This window comes from Pelodiscus sinensis, chromosome 4, assembly GCF_049634645.1.
Source record: "Pelodiscus sinensis isolate JC-2024 chromosome 4, ASM4963464v1, whole genome shotgun sequence".
Lineage (NCBI taxonomy): Eukaryota > Metazoa > Chordata > Testudines > Trionychidae > Pelodiscus > Pelodiscus sinensis.
In genome coordinates this window covers 15,941,746-15,965,772 of record NC_134714.1, presented here as the reverse complement: position 1 = coordinate 15,965,772, position 24,027 = coordinate 15,941,746, and the positions used below count along the sequence as shown (strand labels likewise).

Below are 24,027 nucleotides of genomic sequence, written 5' to 3'. Positions count from 1 at the left end.
TCTCTAGATCATTTAAGAATAAGATGAATAGGATTGGACCCTCGGGGAACACTAGTTAACCTTCTCCATTCTGAAAATTTATTCCTACCCTTTGTTTCCTGTCTTTTAACCAGTTCTCAATCCATTAAAGAATCTTCCCTCTTATGCCATGACAACCTAATTTACACAAGAGTCTTTGGTGAGGGACCTTGTCAAAGGCTTTTTGGATCAAAAAAATAATAATCTATGGCCACTTCCCTCCCCAAAACCCCCTTTCCTGCTGCCACAGAAGGGACCCAACAGTGTGTAACTCTAAAGTGTGTAAAAATGAGCAACCCGCTACATGTATTCGCACGTCCTACTCCATGCTGCAGAAACACACTAGTTCTGTATCAGTGGCTTTCCGGCAGTACAAGCCAATGGGCATGGCAAGATGTAACCCAGCATCCTTAAACCATTCTGCTAACGTGCCTCAAGCTCATTCAATGAACAGAGAATACATTTTCAATATGTCAAATGAAGTAGAGGGTCCTATGGAATATAGTACATATAGATGAGATTTTTTTCACCCAGAAATTATAAGTTACCATGCCTATAAATTCATCTGTCACATCTCAAATACGTATTCAAGAAATGTTTATGAGTGGTGATCGTGCCACACAGCACATTACTGTTATACTGAAAAAGTATTTCTTCACTACGTAGGTCTCCCCATAAACCTTTAGGATGTGTTTGGCCATATTATAAAATATCCTCTCTCTTAATAATAGTTCACTGCATAAAACAAATGGATATTTTAAGCACTCTATATGCAGTACATGACTTCACATTTACAGTCTACAAGTAGTTTAATGTTAATTATTCTCTGAGTATAGAATCATAGAAGACTAGGACTGGAAGGGACCTCGAGAGGTCATCGAGTCCAGTCCCCTGCCCTCATGGCAGAACCAAATACTGTCTATAGCATCTCTGATAGACATTTATCTAACCTACTCTTAAATATCTTCAGAGATGGGGATTCCACAACCTCCCTGGGCAATTTATTCCAGTGTTTGACCACCCTGACAGTTAGGAACTTTTTCCTAATGTTCAACCTAAACCTCCCTGGCTGCAGTTTAAGCCCATTGCTTCCTGTTCTATCCTCAGAGGCCAAGATGAACAAGTTTTCTCCTTCCTCCTCATGACACCCTTTTAGATACCTGAAAACAGCTATCATGTTCTCCCTCAGTCTTCTCTTTTCTAAACTAAACAAACTCAATTCTTTCTTCATAGATCATGTTCTCTAGACCTTTAATCATTCTTGTTGCTCTTCTCTGGACCCTCTCCAATTTCTCCACATCTTTCTTGAAATGCGGTGCCCAGAACTGGACACAATACTCCAAATGAGGCCTAACCAGCGCAGAGTAGAGTGGAAGAATGACTTCTCATGTCTTGCTCACAACACACCTGTTAATGCATCCCACAATAATGTTTGCTTTTTTTTGCAACAGCATCACACTGCTGACTCATATTCAGCTTGTGATCCTCTTTAAGCCCTAGATCCCTTTCTGCTGTACTCCTTCCTAGACAGTCGCTTCCCATTCTGGATATGTGAAACTGATTGTTCCTTCCTAAGTGGAGCACTTTACATTTGTCTTTATTAAACTTCATCCTATTTACCTCAGACCATTTCTCCAATTTGTCCAGATCATTTTGAATTATGACCCTACCCTCCAGAGCAGTCGCAACTCCTCCCAGCTTGGTATCATCCGCAAACTTAATAAGCGTACTTTCTATGCCAATATCTAAATGGTTGATGAAGATATTGAACAGAGCCGGTCCCAAAAAAGACCCCTGCGGAACTCCACTTGTTATACCTTTCCAGCAGGATTGTGAACCATTAATAACTACTCTCTGAGTACGGTAATCCAGCAGTTAAGCACCCACCTTATAGTAGCCCCATCTAAGTTGCATTTGCCTAGTTTATGGATAAGAATATAATGCGAGACCGTATCAAATGCCTTACTAAAGTCTAGGTATACCACATCCACCGCTTCTCCCTTATCCACAAGACTCATTAGTCTATCAAAGAAAGCTATCAGATTGGTTTGACATGATTTATTCTTTACAAATCCATGCTGGCTGTTCCCTATCACCTTGCCACCTTCCAAGTGTTTACAGATGATTTCCTTAATTACTTGTTCCATTATCTTCCCTGGCACAGAACTTAAACTAACTGGTCTGTAGTTTCCTGGGTTGTTCTTATTTCCCTTTTTATAAATGGGCACTATATTTGCCCTTTTCCAGTCTTCTGGAATCTCTCCAGTCTCCCGTGATTTTTCCAAATATGATAGCTAGAGACTCAGATACCTCCTCAATCAGCTCCTTGAGTATAGTATCATCCAAGTCCATTTGGTATTAGTAATTTGCAAACACACATGATGCACAGCTAACAATTTAAAGGGAAAATGCTACAGATTTAGTGCGAGTTTTGCTAGACTTAAAAACTGCTTTATGGTTTAAAGGTGTAATGATTTTATCGTTATACAAGAAATTACCATTGTATTCAGCTTGGATATAAAATCTAAATGATAGAGCTGAAACATCTGATTGACTAGAAACAGCCTACTAGCCACAGTACATTACAGCAAATTATAAGATAAGTGTTAAATATGTATTTTTTATTTTAATAACAAAATCAAACTGGACACACACAGAGAGTTTAAAATATTATAGCAATATAAATTAAAGTTATTTCTGAACTCAACAAATCTTACCCTTCCAAAGCTAAAATTATTTTATTTTAGGAACTTGTTATAAAATATAGATTACCAACACAAGGAGATTATTTTAGGAGGGAGATGAGGAAATGGGTTTATATGCAATTCCCTATTTTCTGGCAGGATACAAAACTTTGGAGAGAATCAGACCTATGAAAAACCAGTCTAAATTTATCTGACTTGAATGGTACTGTATAAAATGGCTGTTTCAAAGAGCGTTAGCCCACTAGGTATACTGTCTTGATATAAATGATCTTCTTGAGACACAAATTCAAGTTACCTACAAGACTTTTTGTTTTTGAAACACAGATTCACTGTCATTGACTTCTTCAAACTGTAATGCATATTGTTCTAGTCTAGTGTAAGGTCTTGCGTATACTACCAAGTTTTATTGCTAAAACAGCCTTTTGGCAACCAAACAGCAAAAGTGTACACATCAACATGACTTTTGCTGCAACAAATACCCAGTTTCTCCAACAACAAAAATCACAATAAACTTTTTTCTTTGTCCCTGCCTTCATTGCCAACAACATGCAGTATCTCTGAAAAGCCATCCCCTATGTCAGTGTTTCTCAACCAGTGGTACTAGTACCCTTAGTGGTACTTAAGAGAAATCAAGGGGGGTACGTCAACACAACTGAAATTTGGAGAAAACTGAATTTTTATTTTAATTTTTACAGCGCTTAATTATTTTTATACTTTTTACACCAAAAATTTCATCACCTGCCTGGCTACAATTAAGTTGTTTAAACAAATGTGTTGCAATGGTAGAAAAAATTCTGTGTGTCTGAAAACTTTAGGTACTAGGGATACTTCTAATTTGGGGGTGGGGGGAGCAGTACTTTATAAAAAAAGGTTGAGAAACACTGCCCTGCGTCATGCACAGGGCTCAACAAATCACTGAATCTACTCAGCTGGTTGCCCTGTTCGGATCTTGCGCATGCTCAGTGTGGGGCTGGTGAGTAGGTTTCGCCGCCGTTTGCCAAGCCCTGGTCATGCACATTTCTCCGAGTTATGGTCCTCTGTAGCAGAACGCAATTTATTGCCCTTCACACTTGCATAAGAGCTCCCCCCAATGATATAGTTGCTCACTCCAAATTAATTTGCAGCTTCTGGACAGCAACTGCCACATGCTTTTCTACTGAGGGGGCAGCTCTCATTCTGGTGACCTTATGCCACAGATCAGGAGCCAGCTCAGCATACAGCTGCTGGAAGGTTCCTTTATGCAACCTAAAGTTCTGTAGCCACTACTCTTTATCCCCCACCTGAATGATGTGATCCCACCAAGCAGTGCTGGTTTCCCTAGCCCAAAAATCAGTCTACTCTGTACAGCTGCTCTGAAAGTGACAAAAACAATAAGTTGCTGCTGTCCATATCACAAAGAATGTCACATGCCTGGGAGCCTTCCTCTTCAGTAACTTCAAGGTTAACTCTTCTGCCATGAGTGATGTCCTCCTGACATTTAGCAGAGCATAGGAGAGCAAGAGCTAGATCCATCCTCTCACTGCAGATGCTGGAGTACACAACAAAGAATGGCAGTTGGAAAAATGGTGTGAAAGGAAGCCAGAAACCACTAAGGAGTCCATGACAGGACATTTTCGCATGGTCCCAAGATACACCACACACTGTACTGTTTTCCCACTATTTCTTGTAACAGATGGCATCATCAGGCACTGTGGGATACATACCTCCAGTTCATTGCTCACACTGTTGATGAGGGAGCTCCAAATGTGCACATGATCAGTTGACAGAGGGAGCAAGCATGAAAGCTCTTTGACAACCTAGCTTTTGTCAATTTTAGTGTGTCAACAACATTTTGGTTGACAAAACTTTGTAGAATAGACATACCCTAATTTTTGTATCATATGGAGACATATTTTCTAAGGTAAAATAAGATTTTAAAAAGGAATTTGAACTTTGTTTTTATTTACAAATACCATTCACAAGCACAGTAAATCAAAAATCAAACTCACCCTTCATTTGTCTTCCAAGAAAGAAGCTAAGAATTGTTTCCCCTAATGCAACTGTTATCTTATCCTCACCAAATAATGAAGAAACAGTGAAGAGACAGAAGAGAATAAAGAGTAAAAGGATAGAACTGTCAATGGTTTCTTCAATTCATAGGTCAAAATTGAGCCACCTTCAATGGGTCAGAAAAGATGTCTTTTGGGTTTTTTGAGATTGCATCTCAGTGTTCAGATTTTATTAAGTATAGTTCTTACAGTAATAAAGAATGTTCAAAATATGAGCAAATGTAAACCAACAGACATGCCTGCTTGAGTCTACCTATAGCCTGCAACAACAGCTCTGAGAAATGTGAACTGCCCCACTTCAGTTAACTATTTCCTAACTGAGCAACTTAAATAAAGACAAAAGGCACCACCAGATCAAATCTGACCACCCGTATAGGCCAAGACTACATCTACACAGCAGCATTATTTCAGAATAACTTGTGCTATTCCGAAATAAAGAGCTTGTCTACACAGCAAGCCATTATTTCGAAGTAATGGCAAACTGGAGAACTTCTTACTCTAACTCCTGTAACCCTCATTTCACAGGGAGTAAGGGAAGTCAAAGAAAGAACACTCCTTTCTTTAACTTCCTGCTGTGTAGATAGCGCCAAAAGCTGAGTTAAGCTATTTCAACTTCAGCTACACAATTGTTATACCTAAAGTTGCATAGCTTAATTTGACTTTTGCCCTGCTGTGTAGACATCCCCCAAATGTAATATGAATCAGAACTGGAAGAGACCTCAGGAGGTCATCAATTCCAACCCCCTGCCTAAGACAGGACCAATCCCAACTAAATCAACCTAGACAGGGCCCTGTCAAGCCGAGACTTAAAAACCTCCAGGGATGGAGATTCTACCATCTTCCTAGGTAACCCATTCCAGTACTTCACCATCCTTCTAGTGAAATAGTTCTTCCTCATGTGCAACCTGGATCTCTCCCACTGTAACTTGAGACCACTGCTCCTTGTTCTGCCATCCGTCACTACTTTGAACAGCCTCTCTCCATCCTCTTTGGAACCTCCCTTCAGGAAATTGAAGGCTGCTATCAAATCCCCCCTCACTCTTCTCTTCTGCAGACTAAACAAACCCAAATCCCTCAGTCTCTCCTCATAGGTCATGCGCCCCAACCCCCTAATCATTTTGGTTGCCCTCCACTGGGACCCTGTCCAATGCGTCCACATCCTTTCTATAGTGGGGGGCCCAGAACTGGACAATACTCCAGGTGTGACCTCACCAGAGAGGAATAAAGGGGAATAATCACTTCTCTAGATCTGCTGGCAATGCACCTCCTAATGCAACCTATATGCCATTAGCCTTCTTGACTACAAAGGGCACACTGTTGTCTCATATCCAGCTTCTCATCCACTGTAATCCCCAGGTCCTTTTCTGCAGAACTGCTACTTAGCCATTCGGTCCCCAGCCTGTAACAATGGTTAGGATTCTTCCTTCCCAAATGCAGGACTCTACATTTCTCCTAGTTGAACCTCATCAGATTTCTTTTGGCCCAATCCTCTAATCTGTCTAGGTCACTCTGGACCCTATCCCTGCTCTCCAGTGTATCTACCTCTCCCCCTAGCTTAGTGTCACCTGCAAACCTGCTGAGAGTGCACTCTATTCCCTCATCTAGGTCATTAATAAAAACATTGAACAAAACTGGCCCTAGAACCGATCCCTGGGGCACTCCGCTAGAAACCAACCGCCAACCTGACATTGAGCCATTGATCACTACCCGTTGGGCCCGACAGTCTAGCCAGCTTTCTAACCATCCATCCATCCATTTATCCAATCCATACTCCCTTAACTTGTTGACAAGAATATTGTGGGAGACCATATCAAAAGCTTCGCTGAAGTCAAGGTATATCACATCCACTGACTTTCCCATATCCACAGTGCTAGTTACCTCATCATAGAAGCTAATCATGTTGGTCAGTCATGACTTGCCCTTGGTGAATCCATGTTGACTATTCCTGATCACGTTCCCCTCTTCTAAATGCCTCAAAAGGGATTCCTTGAGGATCCCCTCCATGATTTTTCCAAGGACTGAGGTAAGGCTGACTAGTCTGTAGTTCCCTGGATTGTCCTCCTTCTCTTTTTTAAAGATGGGCACTAAATTTGCCTTTTTCCAATCATCCGGGATCTCTCCCGATCTTCACGAGTAGGTAAGTGACACTTTTAGCAGAGTTTAGGGTTATATTAGTGAGATGACTCATCTGATTAAGTGGATTTTACCCCTGAAAGCTCACGATCCCATATATTTATTAGTTTCTAAGGTGCAACAGGACTACTCATTGCTTTTAAAGTTGCAGACTAACATGACTACCCCCGCCTCCCCTGTGACACTTATCAGTGAGATGGTTATCCCTCCCCTTGCACCATATAGGGGTCAAATTATCTCCAGCACACACAAATCTTTTTGACTTGACATATCAATACATCCTAGTTCTCCACATTAAAAAGTTATGAGATCAATCAGCATGAAGAATGATCTAAAAGTATCATTGCAGAAATCTCACAGAATTTAGTTGTGCGAAATGACCACCTTTGTGGGATTAAACCAATAATTAATCCAGCAAAAGTTTTAAAATACATTTGACATAATGATAAAAGCAGGGAAAAAACCCTACATGGGAAAACATTTCTTTAAGATTATGCAGAAAAGATGCTGATTTAATCTCCATTCCCTCTTTACTCCTCTGACCTTTCTTAACTTAGTGGGTTCTTCCATCTGTTTCAATAATAGTTTCCTCAATGTTCACTGTTATCGTGCATCTTCTGCCTACTCCACTCTCCCCCCCTCCAAAAAATGTGGCTTTCCTTGCAGATTGGGAGCTTCCTTCTAGAGAGCCACAGTATGAAATAATGTATTTAGGAGCTGTTCTTCAAAGTCTTTTTTAAAAATAACAGAAATCGATTTAAGAGAAAGGGCAATGACCTGGTTGAATTCCATGCATAAGGGACAGCATACAAGATATAGACACATTAGTACAAGAAACTGCCTAATGAGTAGGGATGTAAGCGACTAATCAACTAGTTGACTATCCAATAAACTTTTGCTTATCGGATAGTCAACACACTAGTCAACTAGTTGCTTCCCCCCTGCCTCTTGCTGCCTCTATCAGAGGCAGCAAGGGGGGGGGGGAGTGCTGGGTGGAGCCAGCTTAAAAGCCAGTTCCCCCCAGATCCAGCTCTGTGGGAGGGGGCAGGGGCAGGGTAGCGCTCTACATCTGAAATGTAGAAGAGTCCCCTCTGGGGCTCTTGTACATTTCAAAGGTGGAACTCCATGCAGGCACTTCCACCTTGAAACATAGCAACAGTCCAGAAGGTTCTTGTTATGTTTCAAAACGGAAGCGCCCTTATCAACTAATTAAATAGTTGGTGAAAATTTCATCCACTATTCAATTAGTTGATTAATCTAATTTTAACATCCCTACTAATGAGTGGTTAATGCTGGTGTAATTGATTTAGCAATAACAGTAGGGTGAATAGGGATGGAAAATCCTGTTTAATTGGCCAACTGGTTAAACATATTGTTTAACCAGTTAACCAATAAAGGTGGATGAGCAAGGGGGCTGTTCCAGCCAGGCTGGTGTGGCCCACCCACCCACAGTTGGGCTGGAGTGTTCCCTCTCCATCTGCCACAGGCAGGGGCTGCTCTAGCCTGGCCAGAGCAGCTCCAGCCTGCAGCACCCACACTGGTTAACCTTAACCGACAAGCCTCACCCATTAAGGGTGAGCCTTACCAGTTAAACCTTCACATTCTCAAGGGTGACCCAACAAAGAAGGGAAGACTTGTGATGGACCTTAAAGAAGAGGAACTGGAGCCTAAACTTGCTAAAATAAAGAGTGAGCCAGCACGGAGGCTGATAGAGAGGCTGAAGCACAGAGGGTGAGGGAGGCAGGCAGAAACTACCTGCTGCCCGCCCTGTTGCCTCCTACAGAGGCTGTGGGGGAGGAGTGACATGGAGGGCTTCGGGGAGCCGCATGCTCTCCCGCACTATTGCCTCTATCAGAGCTCCCCATGGACAGAGGCTGCTCTGCCTCCCATGGAGCAACCACTGTCCACAGCGAGCCTGCACCCTTCACAGATGGAGGCTGCTTCACAGCAGCAGCCCCTGACTGCAAGGGGCCCATGCGAGAGCAGCCTCTGTCCATGGGTAGCTCAGACCCTCCACAGAGGAGGCAGACAGGAGCAGGTCAGCATGGGAATCTGATTTTTAAACCAGCTCCCCTTGCAGACTGGCTCCCGCCTGCCACCCTGTGCTGTTGCCTTGATAGAGAGGCAGCAGCATAGAGGGTGGCAGCAGGCTCCCCAGGAGTGCCTCAGGAGCTCACTGGCTGCCAGCACTAGCTACTGGGGACTGTATGAATGCGCCAGTGTTCAGTCATGGTTGGCAGAAATTTGTTCTTGAATCTGATATGAATATAGCAAGAGCAGATTGCCTGCAAGGAAATAAGAATAAACCAGCTATTTAGAGAAATCTAGCATAGTGTTGCAAAATGAGATTTAAAGAGACAGGAGTCCTGAATTTAATTACTGTAATTAAGTACCTATAAAACCCATCCAACACAAAAAGGGATTTCAAGAAGAAGAAGTTCAGCACATGAAGATATCAGCATCTTTTTATAATATGAAAATCTTACTGATGCCCCGCCCCCCAGGTAAAATACATTTGATCCAGTTTAATTAAACGGACTGAATTTTTATTAATACTTTATTTCTATCTCTTATTCATGTTTGGAAGGTATTTAATTTTAAATGGTTTCATTTCTTCTAATGTAAAATTCATTAATTGAATGCTGATTACCTCACTTCACAGATGTGTAAATTTGGAAAATAAATATCAGATTTGAACAAAAACCACTTTTGAGGTCCTGAGTACCAGTAAGAAAGGTTCTACATTTGACTTGTTGATCTTGTGTAAGTGAGCATTAAGCACATTAGTCAAGTACCATAAATGAAGATTTGGTATGTAGATATTGACAGAGGCAAGGAATAGGGTATCTATCATTGGATTCATAGTTTAGCATTTTTTTAATAACTAAAGCTACTTCCCGGGTAAATAAACATATGTATCTTTTGGATCTTTTGGTTTAATCAAAAACAGCCAGCAGATATGAATCACCATGAACTGTTACAAATAGCAAGATGACAAGCAATTAAGGCACAAATGATATGGGAAGTTAATTCTGCCTACTGTACACACAACTGCACCTAAATTTTTCTGGCCTGAGACCATTTTTTGGAAGCTATGAAAAAAAAAAAAAAACTAGAAAAATATTGTAGGAAAAGCACAAAACCACTAAATAACATGTGTTTGATAACTGTTCACTACTTCCAAATGGAAAAACAAAGGTGTAAAATATCAAGACGCTGCACACAGGTACTCCAATGAAAAACTGCTTTTCACCACATTCAGAACAGTCAATAATGACAACACTTGCACAAATAGCCAGAGAGTATAGCAACTTATATTTTGCTAGTTTGGCCCAATCTGACCACTGTAAAAAGTGATTAAATTAGGTTCAGTGGACCAAAGTCAGCCCTTTTGTAATTCCACTGAAAACAGTGAAATTACAGCAAGAATAAATCTGACCTAGTATCAGTTTCTAATTTTAGCAGGGCGCTATCCTTTTGCTGGATTTTTCCCTATATTATGTACAATATGCAGTATTTTTACAAGAGCAAGAGTATTAACAGACATTCCAGAATTCACAGAGGTACACATAACCTCATTCGTATTCTTCCTAGTTGCTCCGTAACAGTGTTTCTCAACCTTTTTTATAAAGTACCCTTTTACCCCCCCCCCTTTTTTTTTTTAATACCCCCAGAGTACCTACAGTTTTCAGACACTTTTTTTTCTACCATTGCAACACATTTGTTGAAACAACTTAATCACAGCAGGGCGGGCGATTAAATTTTTGGGTGTAAAAAGTACAAAAATAATAAAGCGCTGTAAAACTTATCACAAAAATTCAGTTCTCCAAATTTCAGTTGTGTTGACATACCTCCCCAGACTTCTCTCGAGTACCTCTAAGGGTACTCGTACCACTGGTTGAGAAACACTGCTCTATAATACATTAGCTGATAGCCATTAGGATTTCTTGAGTTCCACAACCAGTATCTGGACTCATCTTCCTTCTGGCAGCACCTCTTATACACACAGTATCTCTATTAAAAACAGCACTACACATTGATGAATGGAGAACCACCAGTGTGCTATGGTTATACTCTTACACAAATCCATCTCCTAGGAGATATCTGAAATAATTTAAGAAACATTCATGCTTCTGAAGCAACCTCAATAGCAGCTTATTTCACCAGTCCATTTGCAACTACATACATTTCACAAATACAAAATTTCATGGGATGAGTGCACAACTCAATTACTACACATGTACTTAATATTTCTTCTTCAAATTCACAAACTATAGCTCCCACAGACAATAACAATGTGTTTTTTAAAGTCAAATATCAATGCACTTCATATTTTGTAGGCAATGAACATTCACCATACTTTTCTTTAAAAAAAATGCACTAAAATAATCAATGGTAATCTAAGTAATTGGGCCACTATACTGCAAGTGTACTCTCTCATAAAAATCAACTATATATTTGAGAGAGTTTCTATGTCTGTGTGTCCATCTGTCCAGCACCGGCACCACCTCAGACAGAGGCTGCTTTGCCGCAGCCTCCTCCGCCCTCTCCCCCCAGCTACTTCTGTCCATGGGGAGCTCAGACCCCCCGCAGACAGGGGCAGCAAGGGGAGCTGGTTTTTAAACTCTCTCCTCTCATGGACCGGCTCTCACCTGGCACTCCACCCTGCTGCTTCTAATAGAGAGGCAACAGCACGAGGTGGCAGGGGGTTCCTTGGGAGCGGGGCTGGATTGCACTGGTTGCCGGCTCCACCCCCGGGACTATAGAATAGTTAACTAACCACTAAGAACTCATGCATTTAGTCAACTATTCAATTAACCAATAGCTAACATCCCAAGTCCAGACTTCTTTTTCTTGAATAAAGGATACATATGATGGAGTGGATCTCAAAACACCATGGATTACCTAAAACGAATACAGCCTCCAGAACAAAATATTTACTGTTGTAAAAATATTTGAAAAAGTTTCAGTTTAGGTAACGATAATTCCTTTATGCAAGACTGTAACCTATTATTACAACAAAACAGGGAAGATCATACTTTGGGTCCTACCAAATTCACAGCCACAAAAACGTATCTAGTACAGTAAAACTCCAATGATCCGGCATCTGATGGCCTGGCACCATCAGGAACCCAGAAGTGCTCCAGGCAGCCGGACCATTAGAGCTGCTCTGCACGCAGCTTCCCCGATTCAGCCGCTGCTAAAACTGACCAGCGGCTGAATCGGGGAAGCCGGGGGCAGAGCAGCTGGAGTGCTGCCGGGTAGGTCCCGTAGCGCTGCCCCTTGGGGCTGCGGGACCAACCTGGCAGCACCTCAGCTGTCCCCGATCCAGCCGCTGCTGAAACTGACCAGCGGCTGACTCCAGAAAGCCCGAGGTAGAGCTGCTCTGCCCCGGCTTCCTGGAATCAGCCGCTAGTCAGTTTCAGCAGCAGCTGACTTGGGTACACCTGGGACAGAGCAGCCGGGGTGATGCCGGGTTGGTCCCCGCAGCACCGAGGTGCAGCACTGCGGGGACCAACCCCGCAGCGCCCCAGCTGCTCTGTCCCAGACGTCCCAATTCAGCTGCTGTTGAAACTGACCAGTGGCTGACTCCAGGAAGCCCGGGGCAGAGCAGCTCTACCTCGGGCTTCCTGGAGTCAGCCGCTGATCAGTTTCAGCAGCGGCTGACTTGGGGACACCTGGGGCAGAGCAGCTGGGGTGCTGCTGGGTTGGTCCAGTAGCGCCGAGGAGCGGCACTGCTGGACGAACCCGGCAGCACCCCAGCTGCTCTGCCCCAGGCGTCCCCAAGAGCAGCTGGGGTGCTGCCGGGTTGGTCTTGCCGCGCCAATGGTCGGCGCTACCGTACGAACCCGGCAGCACTCCAGCTGCTCTACTGCAGGCGTCCCTGATTCAGCCTCTGCTGAAACTGACCAGCAGCAGCTGAATCAGGGATGCCTGGGGCAGAGCCGGACTATCGGAAGGGGGGGCTATGAGGGGTCTGGGGTGGCATCCCCCCACCCCACCCCAGACCCCTCATAGCCCCCCCTTCCGATAGTCCAGCATATCTGATTATCCAGCACTCCCTGGGTCCTAAAGGTGCCGAATTATCGGAAGTTTACTGTACTGTGAAAAATGGGTCTCTCCCTATTAACCCCCCCACACCAGCATGGTGAAATCTAATCTTGTGAGCTTTTACCCTAAACTACACAGATTTCACAGGGCAGAACAAAATTTCTCAAATTGGAGGTCCTGACCCAAAAGGGAGTTGGGGGGAGGGGTCGCAAGTTTATCTTATGGCAGTTGGAGAATTCACATCCTTACTTCTGCACTGCTTTAGAGCTGGCACTGTGACCCCAGATCCAGGCCTAGAACATGGGGCAACCGTCCACCGTGTGGACCAGCCCCCAGGAGCAGCTGGAGCGTGGCTGCGTGGCAGCTGCTGGGCCGGAACCATGGTACTAAAAATAGCACCATGGCCCTCACTCAAGTGCCATGGTGGAAAGAGGTTGCCATTGGGGACTGGGGCTACGTGGCTAGCAGGCGGCAGCTACCACAGAGAACTTTTTTTTGGGGCGGGGGGGGCTGGCCAGAAAGATCCAAGCAGCTGAGAGGTGGGAGGAATGCAGTGATTCTGTAGTGTCTGGAGGAGACTGCGGGCGAGGCAGGGGTGTTCAAACCCACTGGTCCATATCAGTGCAGTCAATATTCCAATGTAGGGCCTGCACTCTAGCCCATCTTCCCCAGTCAGCACCCTCACAGCTCTGGCCAGGGCTGTCACCTCACTCCCATGTGGACAACCAAAGAACTGTCCCACACTGCAGTACAATCCTCCCCCCCCCCCCCCCCCCAAATCCCCAGGCCATTTGGCTCCAAGCAGCCACTCAGGCTGGAGTGAGAGTCACCAGGAGAGGCTGAGAGTCACCAGGAGAGGCCGAGAGGCGCCTTTGTCTCAGCCCACCTTTGACTCTGGCCCCAGCCATCTGAGAAGAGACACGGGCTCAGTGCTGCTGAGATGCTTATTCCCATGGTCCAGTCCAAAGCCTGTCTGAGCTTCCTAGGGCCCAGTTGCAGGGCAGGAAGTGGCTGTAATGGAATCTAAGGGAGCCGGAGCTGCTGCTGGCTCCTCTGACTACTGGCATGAGAATCTGGTGGCGACTGCTCAGTGTTCACAGGAAGGCTGTAGGCAGATGAAGGAAGGGAGGAGTAATGGGGGGGGAAAGGAGATGGGGGCTAGCTGTGTAACAGGCAGAAGATGAGGCAGAAGCTAATGCATCTGCACAGTAAGTGGGGTTTTCTTCCATAGAATCATAGGACTGGAAGGGACCTCGAAAGATCATCAAGTCCAGCTCCCCGCCCTCAAGGGACCCGGTAAATGGTCTGAGGGTGGAGGCCCCACAGTGGCGACAAGTGAAGCACAGGTGCTGTGGAACTGGTTGGCTTTGGCTCATTGCTCTGGCCGTTGCAACCTCTGGAGTTGCAGAACTGCTCATGTTTGTCCCTCCAGTCCCATGACTGGACTACATTCATAGAATCACAGAATCATAGGACTGGAAGGGATCTCGAGAGGTCATCGAGTCCAGCCCCCCGCCCTCAAGGCAGGACCAAGCTCTGTCTACATCATCCCTGACAGATGTCTATCTAACCTGTTCTTAAATATCTCCAGAGAGAGATTCCACCACCTCCCTTGGCAATTTATTCCAATATTTGACCACCCTGACATTTAGGAATTTTTTCCTAATGTCCAGTTTGGTATCATCTGCAAACTTAATAAGCATACTCTCTATCCCAATATCTACATCATTGATGAAGATATTGAACAGTACGGGTCCCAAAACAGACCCTTGCGGAACTCCACTTGTTATCCCTTTCCAGCAGGATTTAGCACCATTAACAACAACTCTCTGACTACAGTTATCCAGCCAATTATGCACCCACCTTATCGTGGCCCTATCTAAGTTATATTTGCCTAGTTTATCAATAAGAATATCATGCGAGACCGTATCAAATGCCTTACTAAAGTCTAGGTATATGACATCCACCACTTCTCCCTAATCCACAAGTCTCGTTATCCTATCAAAGAAAGCTATCAGATTAGTTTGGCATGACTTGTTCTTCACAAACCCATGCTGGCTATTCCCTATCACTTTATTACCTTCCAAGTGTTTGCATAGGATTTCCTTAATTACCTGCTCAATTATCTTCCCTGGGACAGACGTTAAACTGACCGGTCTGTAGTTTCCTGGGTTGTTCTTATTCCCCTTTTTATAGATGGGCACAATATTTGCCCTTTTCCAGTCTTCTGGAATCTCCCCTGTCTGCCATGATTTTTCAAAGATCATAGCTAAAGGCTCAGATACCTCCTCTATCAGCTCCTTGAGTATCCTGGGATGCATTTCATCAGGACCTGGTGACTTGCTGACATCTAACTTTCCTAAGTGATTTTTAACTTGTTCTTTGTGTATCCTATCTTTTAAACTTACCCTCTCTCTGCTTGTATTCACTACGTTAGGCACACCTCCAGACTTCTCGGTGAAGACCGAAACAAAGAAGTCATTGAGCATCTCGGCCATTTCCAAGTTTCCTGTTACTGCTTCTCCCTCCTCACTGAGCAGTGGGCCTACCCTGTCCTTGGTCTTCCTCTTGCTTCTAATGTATTTATAAAAGGTCTTCTTGTTTCCCTTTATGCCTGTAGCTAGCTTGATCTCATTTTGTGCCTTTGCCTTTCTAATCTTGCCCCTGCATTCCCGTGCTGCTTGCCTATATTCATCCTTTGTTATTTGTCCTAGTTTCCATTTTTTATAGTACTCCTTTTTTATTTTGAGATCATGCAAGATCTCCTTGTTAAGCCAAGCTGGTCTTTTGCCATATTTTCTATCTTTCCTACACAGCGGAATTGTTTGCTTTTGGGCCCTTAACAACGTCCCTTTGAAATACTTCCAACTCTATGAAATACTTCCATAACAATTTAAATAAAAATTAACTAATAGGTATTATGGTAACACACATCTGAACAAGTGCACGACATCAATAGTGGTGCACAAGACAAAACTCGTTCTGCTCACAGATGGAAAATCTCAGAGGGAACACTGTATGCCACCCTTATTTCTGCACTGCTGCTTTCAGAATTGGATGACCAGACAGTGGCAACAGCTGACTGAGGGCCCAGCTGTGCATGAAGCAGCCAAGTACAGGAAAAACTCCAATAGACTAGCATCCAGTTGTCCGGAACGCCTGATAGTCCGGCATCAACTGGAACCCGGAACTGCTGAGGTCAGCCGCTCTCACAGCCGGGACACTGAGCCGCATGCGCTCTCACAGCCCACGTCATTCTGCTCACGGTCCCCAGCGCACACAGCGTCCAGCCTGCACGTGCTAGCAGCCAGCCGCTGAGCACAGGCAGAGGCTTCAGGACCTGGACATAAGGTTGGGGGAGAAGGGGATTGGGTGACAGCTGGGAGGGGAGGTTTTTGGCTCAGGGGAAGAAGAGGGGGACTGGGTTGTGCACAGCATCCCGGCCAGCTCATTGAAAAGCCAGCCGCTCAGCGCACGTGCCCCAGCGCCTGGAGGGAGACGTGCAGCTGTATCAGCAGCTCCGGGACCCAAGCATAAGGTGCTGGGGAGGGGAATTGAGAGTATGCCCCCTTATAGTACCTCCTGGTACTCCGGCATATCCGATAATCCGGCACCACCTAAATCCCAGAGGTGCTGGATTATCGGAAGTCTACTGTAGTAAGAGTGACAATACCATACCACGGCATCCTAACTTCTGTGCTGCTGCTGGCAGCGGCTATGCCTTCAGAGCTGGACTCTGAGCCAGCAACTGCTGCTTTCCAGCTGCCTAGTTCTGAAGGCAGCACCACCAGCAGCAGCGCAGAGGTCAGAGTAGCAGTACCACTATCTCCATACAATAACCTCCCCCCTCAATTCCTCTTTGAATCAGGACCCCCTACACATTTACAATACCATAAAATTTCACATATAAATAGCTGAAATTGATTATTGAAATCAAATGGATCATTTTAAAAATCCTATAACCATGAAACTGACCAAAGTGGACCATGAATTTGGTAGGGCCCGAATCATAGTGTAGAGGTTCATCACACTAGTGGCCAATACACACTGAGCTCTTGGGTGGAAGATATTCAGAATTACTCCCAAGCAAACCATTCATCCACTTCAGGAGCTACAATGTAAGACTCCAGAGAGCAACATCCAGTTCTGCTCAGCACCTAACCTAGGAGGGTAACTGAAAAATATGAAGTATTTTCTAGGTTCTAAGGACACCAGAGAGGAGAGGCTTTTATATACAGGCAGTCCCCAGGTTACGTACAAGATAGGGACTGTAGGTTTGTTCTTAAGGTGAATCTGTATGTAAGTCGGAACTGGCGTCAGCCGCTGCTGAAACTGATCAGTTTCAACCACGGCTGAATCTGGATGCCAGTTCTGACTTACATACAGATTCAACTTAAGAAACCCAGGCGTCCCCGAGTCAGCTGCTGCTGAAACTGATCAGCAGCTGATTCCAGGAAGCCTGGGGCAGAGCAACTCTACCTCGGGCTTCCTGTAGTCAGCCGCTGGTCAGTTTCAGCAGCGGCTGACTTGGGGACGCCTGGGGCAGAGCAGCTGGGGTGCTGCCGGGTTGGTCCGGAGCGGCGCTGCGGGACCAACCCGGTAGCCCCCAGCTGCTCTACCCCAGGGGTAGGCAAGAAAAGCCTGGTCTGCTGGGGGGAGGGGCACTAGTTGCAACCCCCCCCCTCCCCAAGCAGACCAGGGAGACGGGGAGCAAAGCCTTGGAGCACGCCCACAGCGGGACAGCCCAGGCGCGCCCGGGCTGTCCAGCTGTGGGCGTGCTCCGTGGCTTTGCTCCTGTCCCCCTGGTCTGCTGGGGGGGGTCCAGCAAAGCCGCTGGACCCCCCCAGCAGACCAGGGACACCAGAGCAAAGCCGCCGCCTGGGCGGCTTTGCTCGTTTGCCTGGGAGCAAAGCCGCCCAGGCAGCGGCTTTGCTCGGGTATCCCTGGTCTGCTGGGGGGGTCCAGTGGCTTTGCTGGACTCCCCCAGCAGACCAGGGGGACAGGAGCAAAGCCACCCAGGCGACAGGAGTCCCGCTGCCTGGGCGGCTTTGCTCGGGGCAAACGAGCAAAGCCGCCCAGGCAGTGGGACTCCTGCTGCCTGGGCGGCTTTGCTCGGGTGTCCCTGGTCTGCTGGGGGGGGGTCCAGCGGCTTTGCTAGACTCCCCCTTCCCCCCCCAGCAGACCAGGGAGACCGGGAGAAGCTTTTCTCACCCCGGAGGACAGGGGTGGCGACCCGCCGCCCATGAGCTCCGGGGCGAGAAAAGCCCCATTCGTAAGTGCAGATCTGACATAAGTCAGATCTGCGTAAGTCGGGGACTGCCTGTACAAAGAATAGTATTTTTCAGTATTTTTTTTATTTTATTTTTCCGAAGTTCAAGTTAGAAACACAGTGAAGTAGTCATTGTACAAAACAGCCACGTTGTTTAAAACTTAAATATCTGTGCAAAATTTTTAGTTAATGTCCATTCCTTCACTTAAACTCAACTAAGAAAAATTCTCTTATTGGTAGACTTTTCAAGATCTCATTAAGTGACATAATTTTGGGCCAGATTCGGGCCAGCTTCTGATCTTGTTCTTCTGATTGAGTAGTACTTTTATTCCACTGGTAGCCCCACTATTATGGTGGATGGTACTATTCAACATGAATGAGGGTAACAATCTGGCCCTATGTCAATTACTCTACAATTATTTATTTATGCAGATCAGTGTTATCCTTCGTGTGTGTGTGTGTGTGCGTGCGCGCGCGCACACAATTTTGGCAGTCAAGATTTCTTTTTCTAGAATTATGTACATAAAAGCCTCTACTTAGGAAAAAATAAAATGTATTTTAAGACTAAGAAATGAGGATTATTGGTAAAATACTGATGAAAGCCCAAGTCCACCTACATCTCCTGTTTTTAGGCTCATATACCTTTTCCCTTATTTAGATCAGCCCTTGGAAGCTTGAGATTAATTTCTTCTTCCTCCCCTTTGCCTACCCAGTCACATGTTATAGTTATCTTTAAATAGCCTTATTTTAAATCTGTAATAAAATAAAAGCAGTGGAAAACTTATGTTTGGAAAGAAGTGTACATAAAGCCCAAGAACTTTGCAAATTGATAAGATTAAAAAAAGTACAGTAAGCTTTCTGCTAGTACAAAGTACAGTGAACCTGATAACCTTGAAAAAGCCTTTTTACAATACTGTCAAGTGCCATTATCCTTTGTCCAACAACTACATTATCTCATAAGGCAGATTTATAATAATCCAACAAGAGCACATTGTAAAATCAGCAGTAAAGAAAATTACAGACTTGTCTACGCTACAGAAAACAGTTTGTGAGGGTTTGAGGTCACATTCAAAACTAAAAATTAAATATCAATCACATTTACGTTAAGCTAAGAATCGTACATTAACACAATTTGCACATACCATTCTGAAGAGTCTGTGCTCGTGATTCCTTTCCCAAACTGACATGGAATCCACCTCCTAATGATGGTGTTTTACCAGCACCTATGGGGGGGGAACCACAAAACCCAACAAATATCAGATAAAATTAAAGGATTAAAATGAATATTACAATGCACCCTTTTTATTCAATGCTTTTGCAATGTATGAGCGGCTAAAATTATGATCTGGTACAGGTGGTGGCATACGGGCTTGAGAGATGAAAGGCAAAGCCTATAGACCCAGTGCAATTTACTCTTTTCCCACAATCTCTCACCCAGCTACTCCAAAATTAGCCAGTGCAATAATGAGCCACCCCTTGCTCCAGAAAGAACATTAAGTTAGTCACAGTCTAGTCCTAAATTTTAAGATTTTCTCTCAGTAAACCACAGAACAATTGCTCCGTTGTTTGAGAAAAGGTTATATATTGAATTTTTAGTAGCTAAACATGTACATTTACAGAACAAGAAATGTAGTAAGTATGCAAAAGATTCTACACACCTTGTACACTGAAGTCAAGCACACATACTGTAGTTTGGGTTACACAAATGCAGGACTGAAATGCAGAGTCAATGCAGCAATTCAGATATTAAAAAGAAAGTGGAAGGTTAGAAAATAAAAAGCCTGAGAAAAGTTTTAGACAACGAGGCTGTGTCTACATTGGCAAGATTTAGCCGCCTGTCTACACTGGCCGTGAGTATTTGCGCAAGTACACTGACGTTGTAATGTACAAAATCAGTGCTTCTTCCGCAAATACTCTGATGCTCCCGCTCAAGGATAAGTCCTCTTGTGCAAGTGTTCTTGCACAGGAGGGCAGTGTAGACAGGTAACATCAATTTCTTGCGCAAGAAAGCCCGATGGCCAAAAAGGCCATCGGAGTTTTCTTGTGCAAGAGAGCCTTCTACACTGGCATGGATGCTTTTGTGCAAAAGCAAATCTTTTGCATAAAGGCACATGCCAATATAGACGCTCTCGTGCGCAAATACTTTTAGCGGAAAAACTCTTCCGTTAAAAGTATTTGCGCAAAATCATGCCAGTGTAGACGCAGCCCTAGTGTTCAACCAGTGCTGAAGCAGTTACCACTATACTAGCTACTGCTATAACAAAATAGCCTCACTTGATCAGCCAAATAGCCACATGTGGCTAGCATGCTGGACACCATGGTTTTTAGATTCACTCTTGCCTTGCTAAACTGAGTGGCTTCAAGGTGAGCAGGCTGCTTGAAATCAAGGAAGTAAGAGTTATAGAACTGGCTCCCGAAATTATTCATGATGAACACTTGCATCCTTTCACTAAAGATAATTTTTTTCAAAAATAACCATGAGGTTACCTCAAGCAAAAAAAAGGGAGAAAATCAACTTTAATAGCAAATCAGAGCAAAATGCTAAAAATCCTACAGTACTACTGTTAAGTAGTTATTATCAGAAGACTATTTTGTATTCCAATAATCCTCTCTTTACAATATGCAAAGGAGAAAATATCCTGTTCCTAACATCTAAAGATGTAAAATCCTGTTTAATCAATTCACCAATTAAATGGGATCTCACGGGTGGGGTAGTGCCGCTTGCACGGGTGGGGTAGAGCCTCCCAGTTACCTGTTCACATCCCTACTATCAACCACCCGTTGCTCCAAAATTCATGGAGCTTCATTCTTCCATCTGAGTACAGCTGTACAAAACAAACTCTCAAGCCAAACAACACTTTGGACTGAGCCTCTAGCTCGTGAGATACTTCTCTCCCTTACATATTACTTAGAAGCAATCTAAGTCATTTTCTCTCACATGTGGGCTGGTTATGCTACCTCCCCAATAATGTAAGTTCAAGAAGTGAAGAACTGAACTTCAATGCCAGATTGTTTCAGCCACATGGAAATATGCTGCACTGCTACTGACTTTCTGGACAGTGTCCCCTCTTAAATGCTTAAATTAAATTAATTGGAAAGATGCACAAAACAGAAGACAAAAAAGTTAGAGAACACATTCCTATGTAAGCTTTCTGCACAATCCTTTTAAACTTGATTTCCACACAAGGATATATTACTCTTTTAATCTGGTCAGGTTTTCAATGCTCTCCAGTCACTATGGTAACAAACCAATTTCAACAGCCCCTTCTTTAAGAAGCTATTTTCAGCCAAACACTTCAAAGGCCCTGGATGTGAAACTTAATCTTATAGCTCACAATCCTCACAAGGAACCATAACACTCACCAGGGACACTTGACTTCCAATATGAGCCTACGATGCACTCGGGCGTGCTGCAGACAGGGGCTGCTCTGGCCAGGCTGGAGTGCCTCTGTCCGCAGTGGACTCCAAGGGGCTGGAGCACATGCCTGCCTATGGCAGGCAAGGAGCTCCTCAAGCCTCCCATATGTTAACCAAACCAGTAAATGCTTACAGGTTAACCAGTTAACCTTTCACACCCCTAGTATGCATTAGGTATGTCAATGTGTAGAAGAAGACTACACAACTATCTGATAAGCCTGGTCTTAACTACAGGCTGCCCCCGACTTGTGACGCGATCAGTTATTGAATAGTGTCGCAAGTCGGGAGACGTTGCAACTTGAGCCTACATTTACGATAGTTGTCATGCGCTATTGTAAATATGGGGCCGAGGACGTAAGTCAGGAGATCTCGGCCCCTTCCACACTTATGGAAAAGATCGTAAGTGCGGGAGGTCGTAAATCGGGGGCCTCCTGAACATGCATTAGCCCCTTGCTGCCTCTGTATCAGAGACAGCAAGGGCAAGGGAGCAGGAGCCTGTGCAGAGGCAGCAGAAAAGGGGCAGGCAAGAGCTCACTACACTCCATCCCATACTTAAATTTCTTACAAGTTGATTCCCCCAGTACCAGCTCTGCAGAGCCACCTGTCCTCTCCTGCTCTATCAGAGGCAGTAGCACAGAGCTGGGAGGCAGGAGAGGCTGCTGCAAAGCAGCCTCTGGTCTGCAGTGGGCCCAGGCTTGCCACGGACAGAGGCTGCTCCACAGAAGCAGCCCCTGTCCATGGGGGGTCTGAGCTCCCTGTGGACAGAGGCTGCTCCGGCATCCAATGGTGCTTGGACCCCTTGTGAACAGGAGCTGCTTCCACGCTGCTACCTCTGATAGAGAGGCAGCAGCTAGGCTAGTAGGGGGCGTCCCGATATTGAGGCCAGCATGCACTGGGGACTATCTAAGAGCCACAAAGATTTCATGCAGTTACACAACTATTCAGTTACACTCTAACATCCCTAGTATACATCTCTTCTCTATTCACATATATACAGAATGGTTAAATCCTTACATAAGAACATAAGAACGGCCGTACTGGGTCAGACCAAAGGTCCATCTAACCCAGTAGCCTGTCGGCTGACAGTGGCCAGCACCATGTGCCCCAAAAAGGATGGACCGAAGACAATGATCAAGCAATTTGTCTCCTGCCATCCTTCTCCAGCCTCTGACAAACAGAGGCCAGGGACACCATTTCTATCCCCTGGCTAGTAGCCTTTTATGGACATAACCTCCATGAAATTATCTAGCTTCTCTTTAAACTCTGTTATAGTCGTGTCATGTTAGCTATCTTCCAGTCATTAGGTATGGAAGCCGATTTAAAGGATAGGTTACAAACCACAGATGATAGTTCAGCAATTTCCCATTTGAGTTCTTTTAGAACCCTTGGATGAATGCCATCTTGTCCCAGAGATTTCTTACCATTAAGTTTTTCTATTTGTTCCAAAACCTTCTCTAATGACACTTCAATCCAGGACAGTTCCTCAGATTCATCACCCACAAAGGACGGTGCAGATTTGGGAATCTCCCTAATGTCCTCAGCCATGAAAACTGAAGCAAAGAAATCATTTAGTTTCTCCGCAATGGCTTTATCGTCCTTGATTGCTCTTTTTATAGCTCGATCATCTAGGGGACCCACAGGTTTTTTAGCAGGCTTCCTGCTTCTAATGTACTTAAAAAACATTTTATTTCTTTTTGAGATTTTGGCTAGCTGTTCCTCAAAATCTTTTTTTTTGCTTTTATTACATTTTTACACTTGATTTGACAGTGTTTATGTTCCTTTCTATTTATCTCACTAGGATTGGACTTCCACTTCTTAAAAGATGCCTTTTTGTCCCTCACTGCTTCTTTTACATGAAAGAAGTTAAGCCACGATGACTCTTTTTTAGGTCTCTTGCTATGTTTTTTAATTTGGGGTATACGTTTAAGTTGGGCCTCTATTATGGTGTCTTTACAAAGTTTCCATGCAGCTTTCAGGGATTTGGCTCTAGTCACTGTGCCTTTTAATTTCTGTTGAACTAACCTCCTCATTTTTGCATAATTCCCCTTTTTGAAATTAAATGCCAGGGTGCTGGACTGCTGAGGTGTTCTTCCCACCACAGGAATGTTGAAGGTTATTATATTATGGTCACTATTCCCATGCGGTCCTGTAACGGTTATATCCTGGACCTGATCCTGCACTCCACTTAGGACTAAATCGAGAATTGCCTCTCCCCTTGTGGGTTCCTGCACTAGCTGCTCCAAGAAGCAGTCATTTAAGCCATTGAGAAATTTTATCTCCGCTTCTCTTCCTGAGGTGACATGTATCCAGTCAATATGGGGGTAATTAAAATCCCCCATTATTATAGAGTTCTCTGTTTTGGTAGGCTCTCTAATCTCCCTCAGCA

The 24,027-nt window shown here is 44.5% G+C and overlaps 1 protein-coding gene across 6 annotated transcripts in view; it reads right to left on the bottom strand.

The window, feature by feature from the left end:
- Positions 1 to 24,027, bottom strand: part of BRF1 (BRF1 general transcription factor IIIB subunit) — a 270,488-nt gene that overhangs the window by 214,769 nt on the left and 31,692 nt on the right. For all 6 annotated transcript variants that reach the window (XM_075926416.1, XM_075926414.1, XM_075926415.1 and 3 more), the window contains exon 2: positions 19,367 to 19,447. In XM_075926416.1, the coding sequence (XP_075782531.1) occupies positions 19,367 to 19,447 (81 nt within the window). The remainder of the gene's footprint in view (positions 1 to 19,366; positions 19,448 to 24,027) is intronic.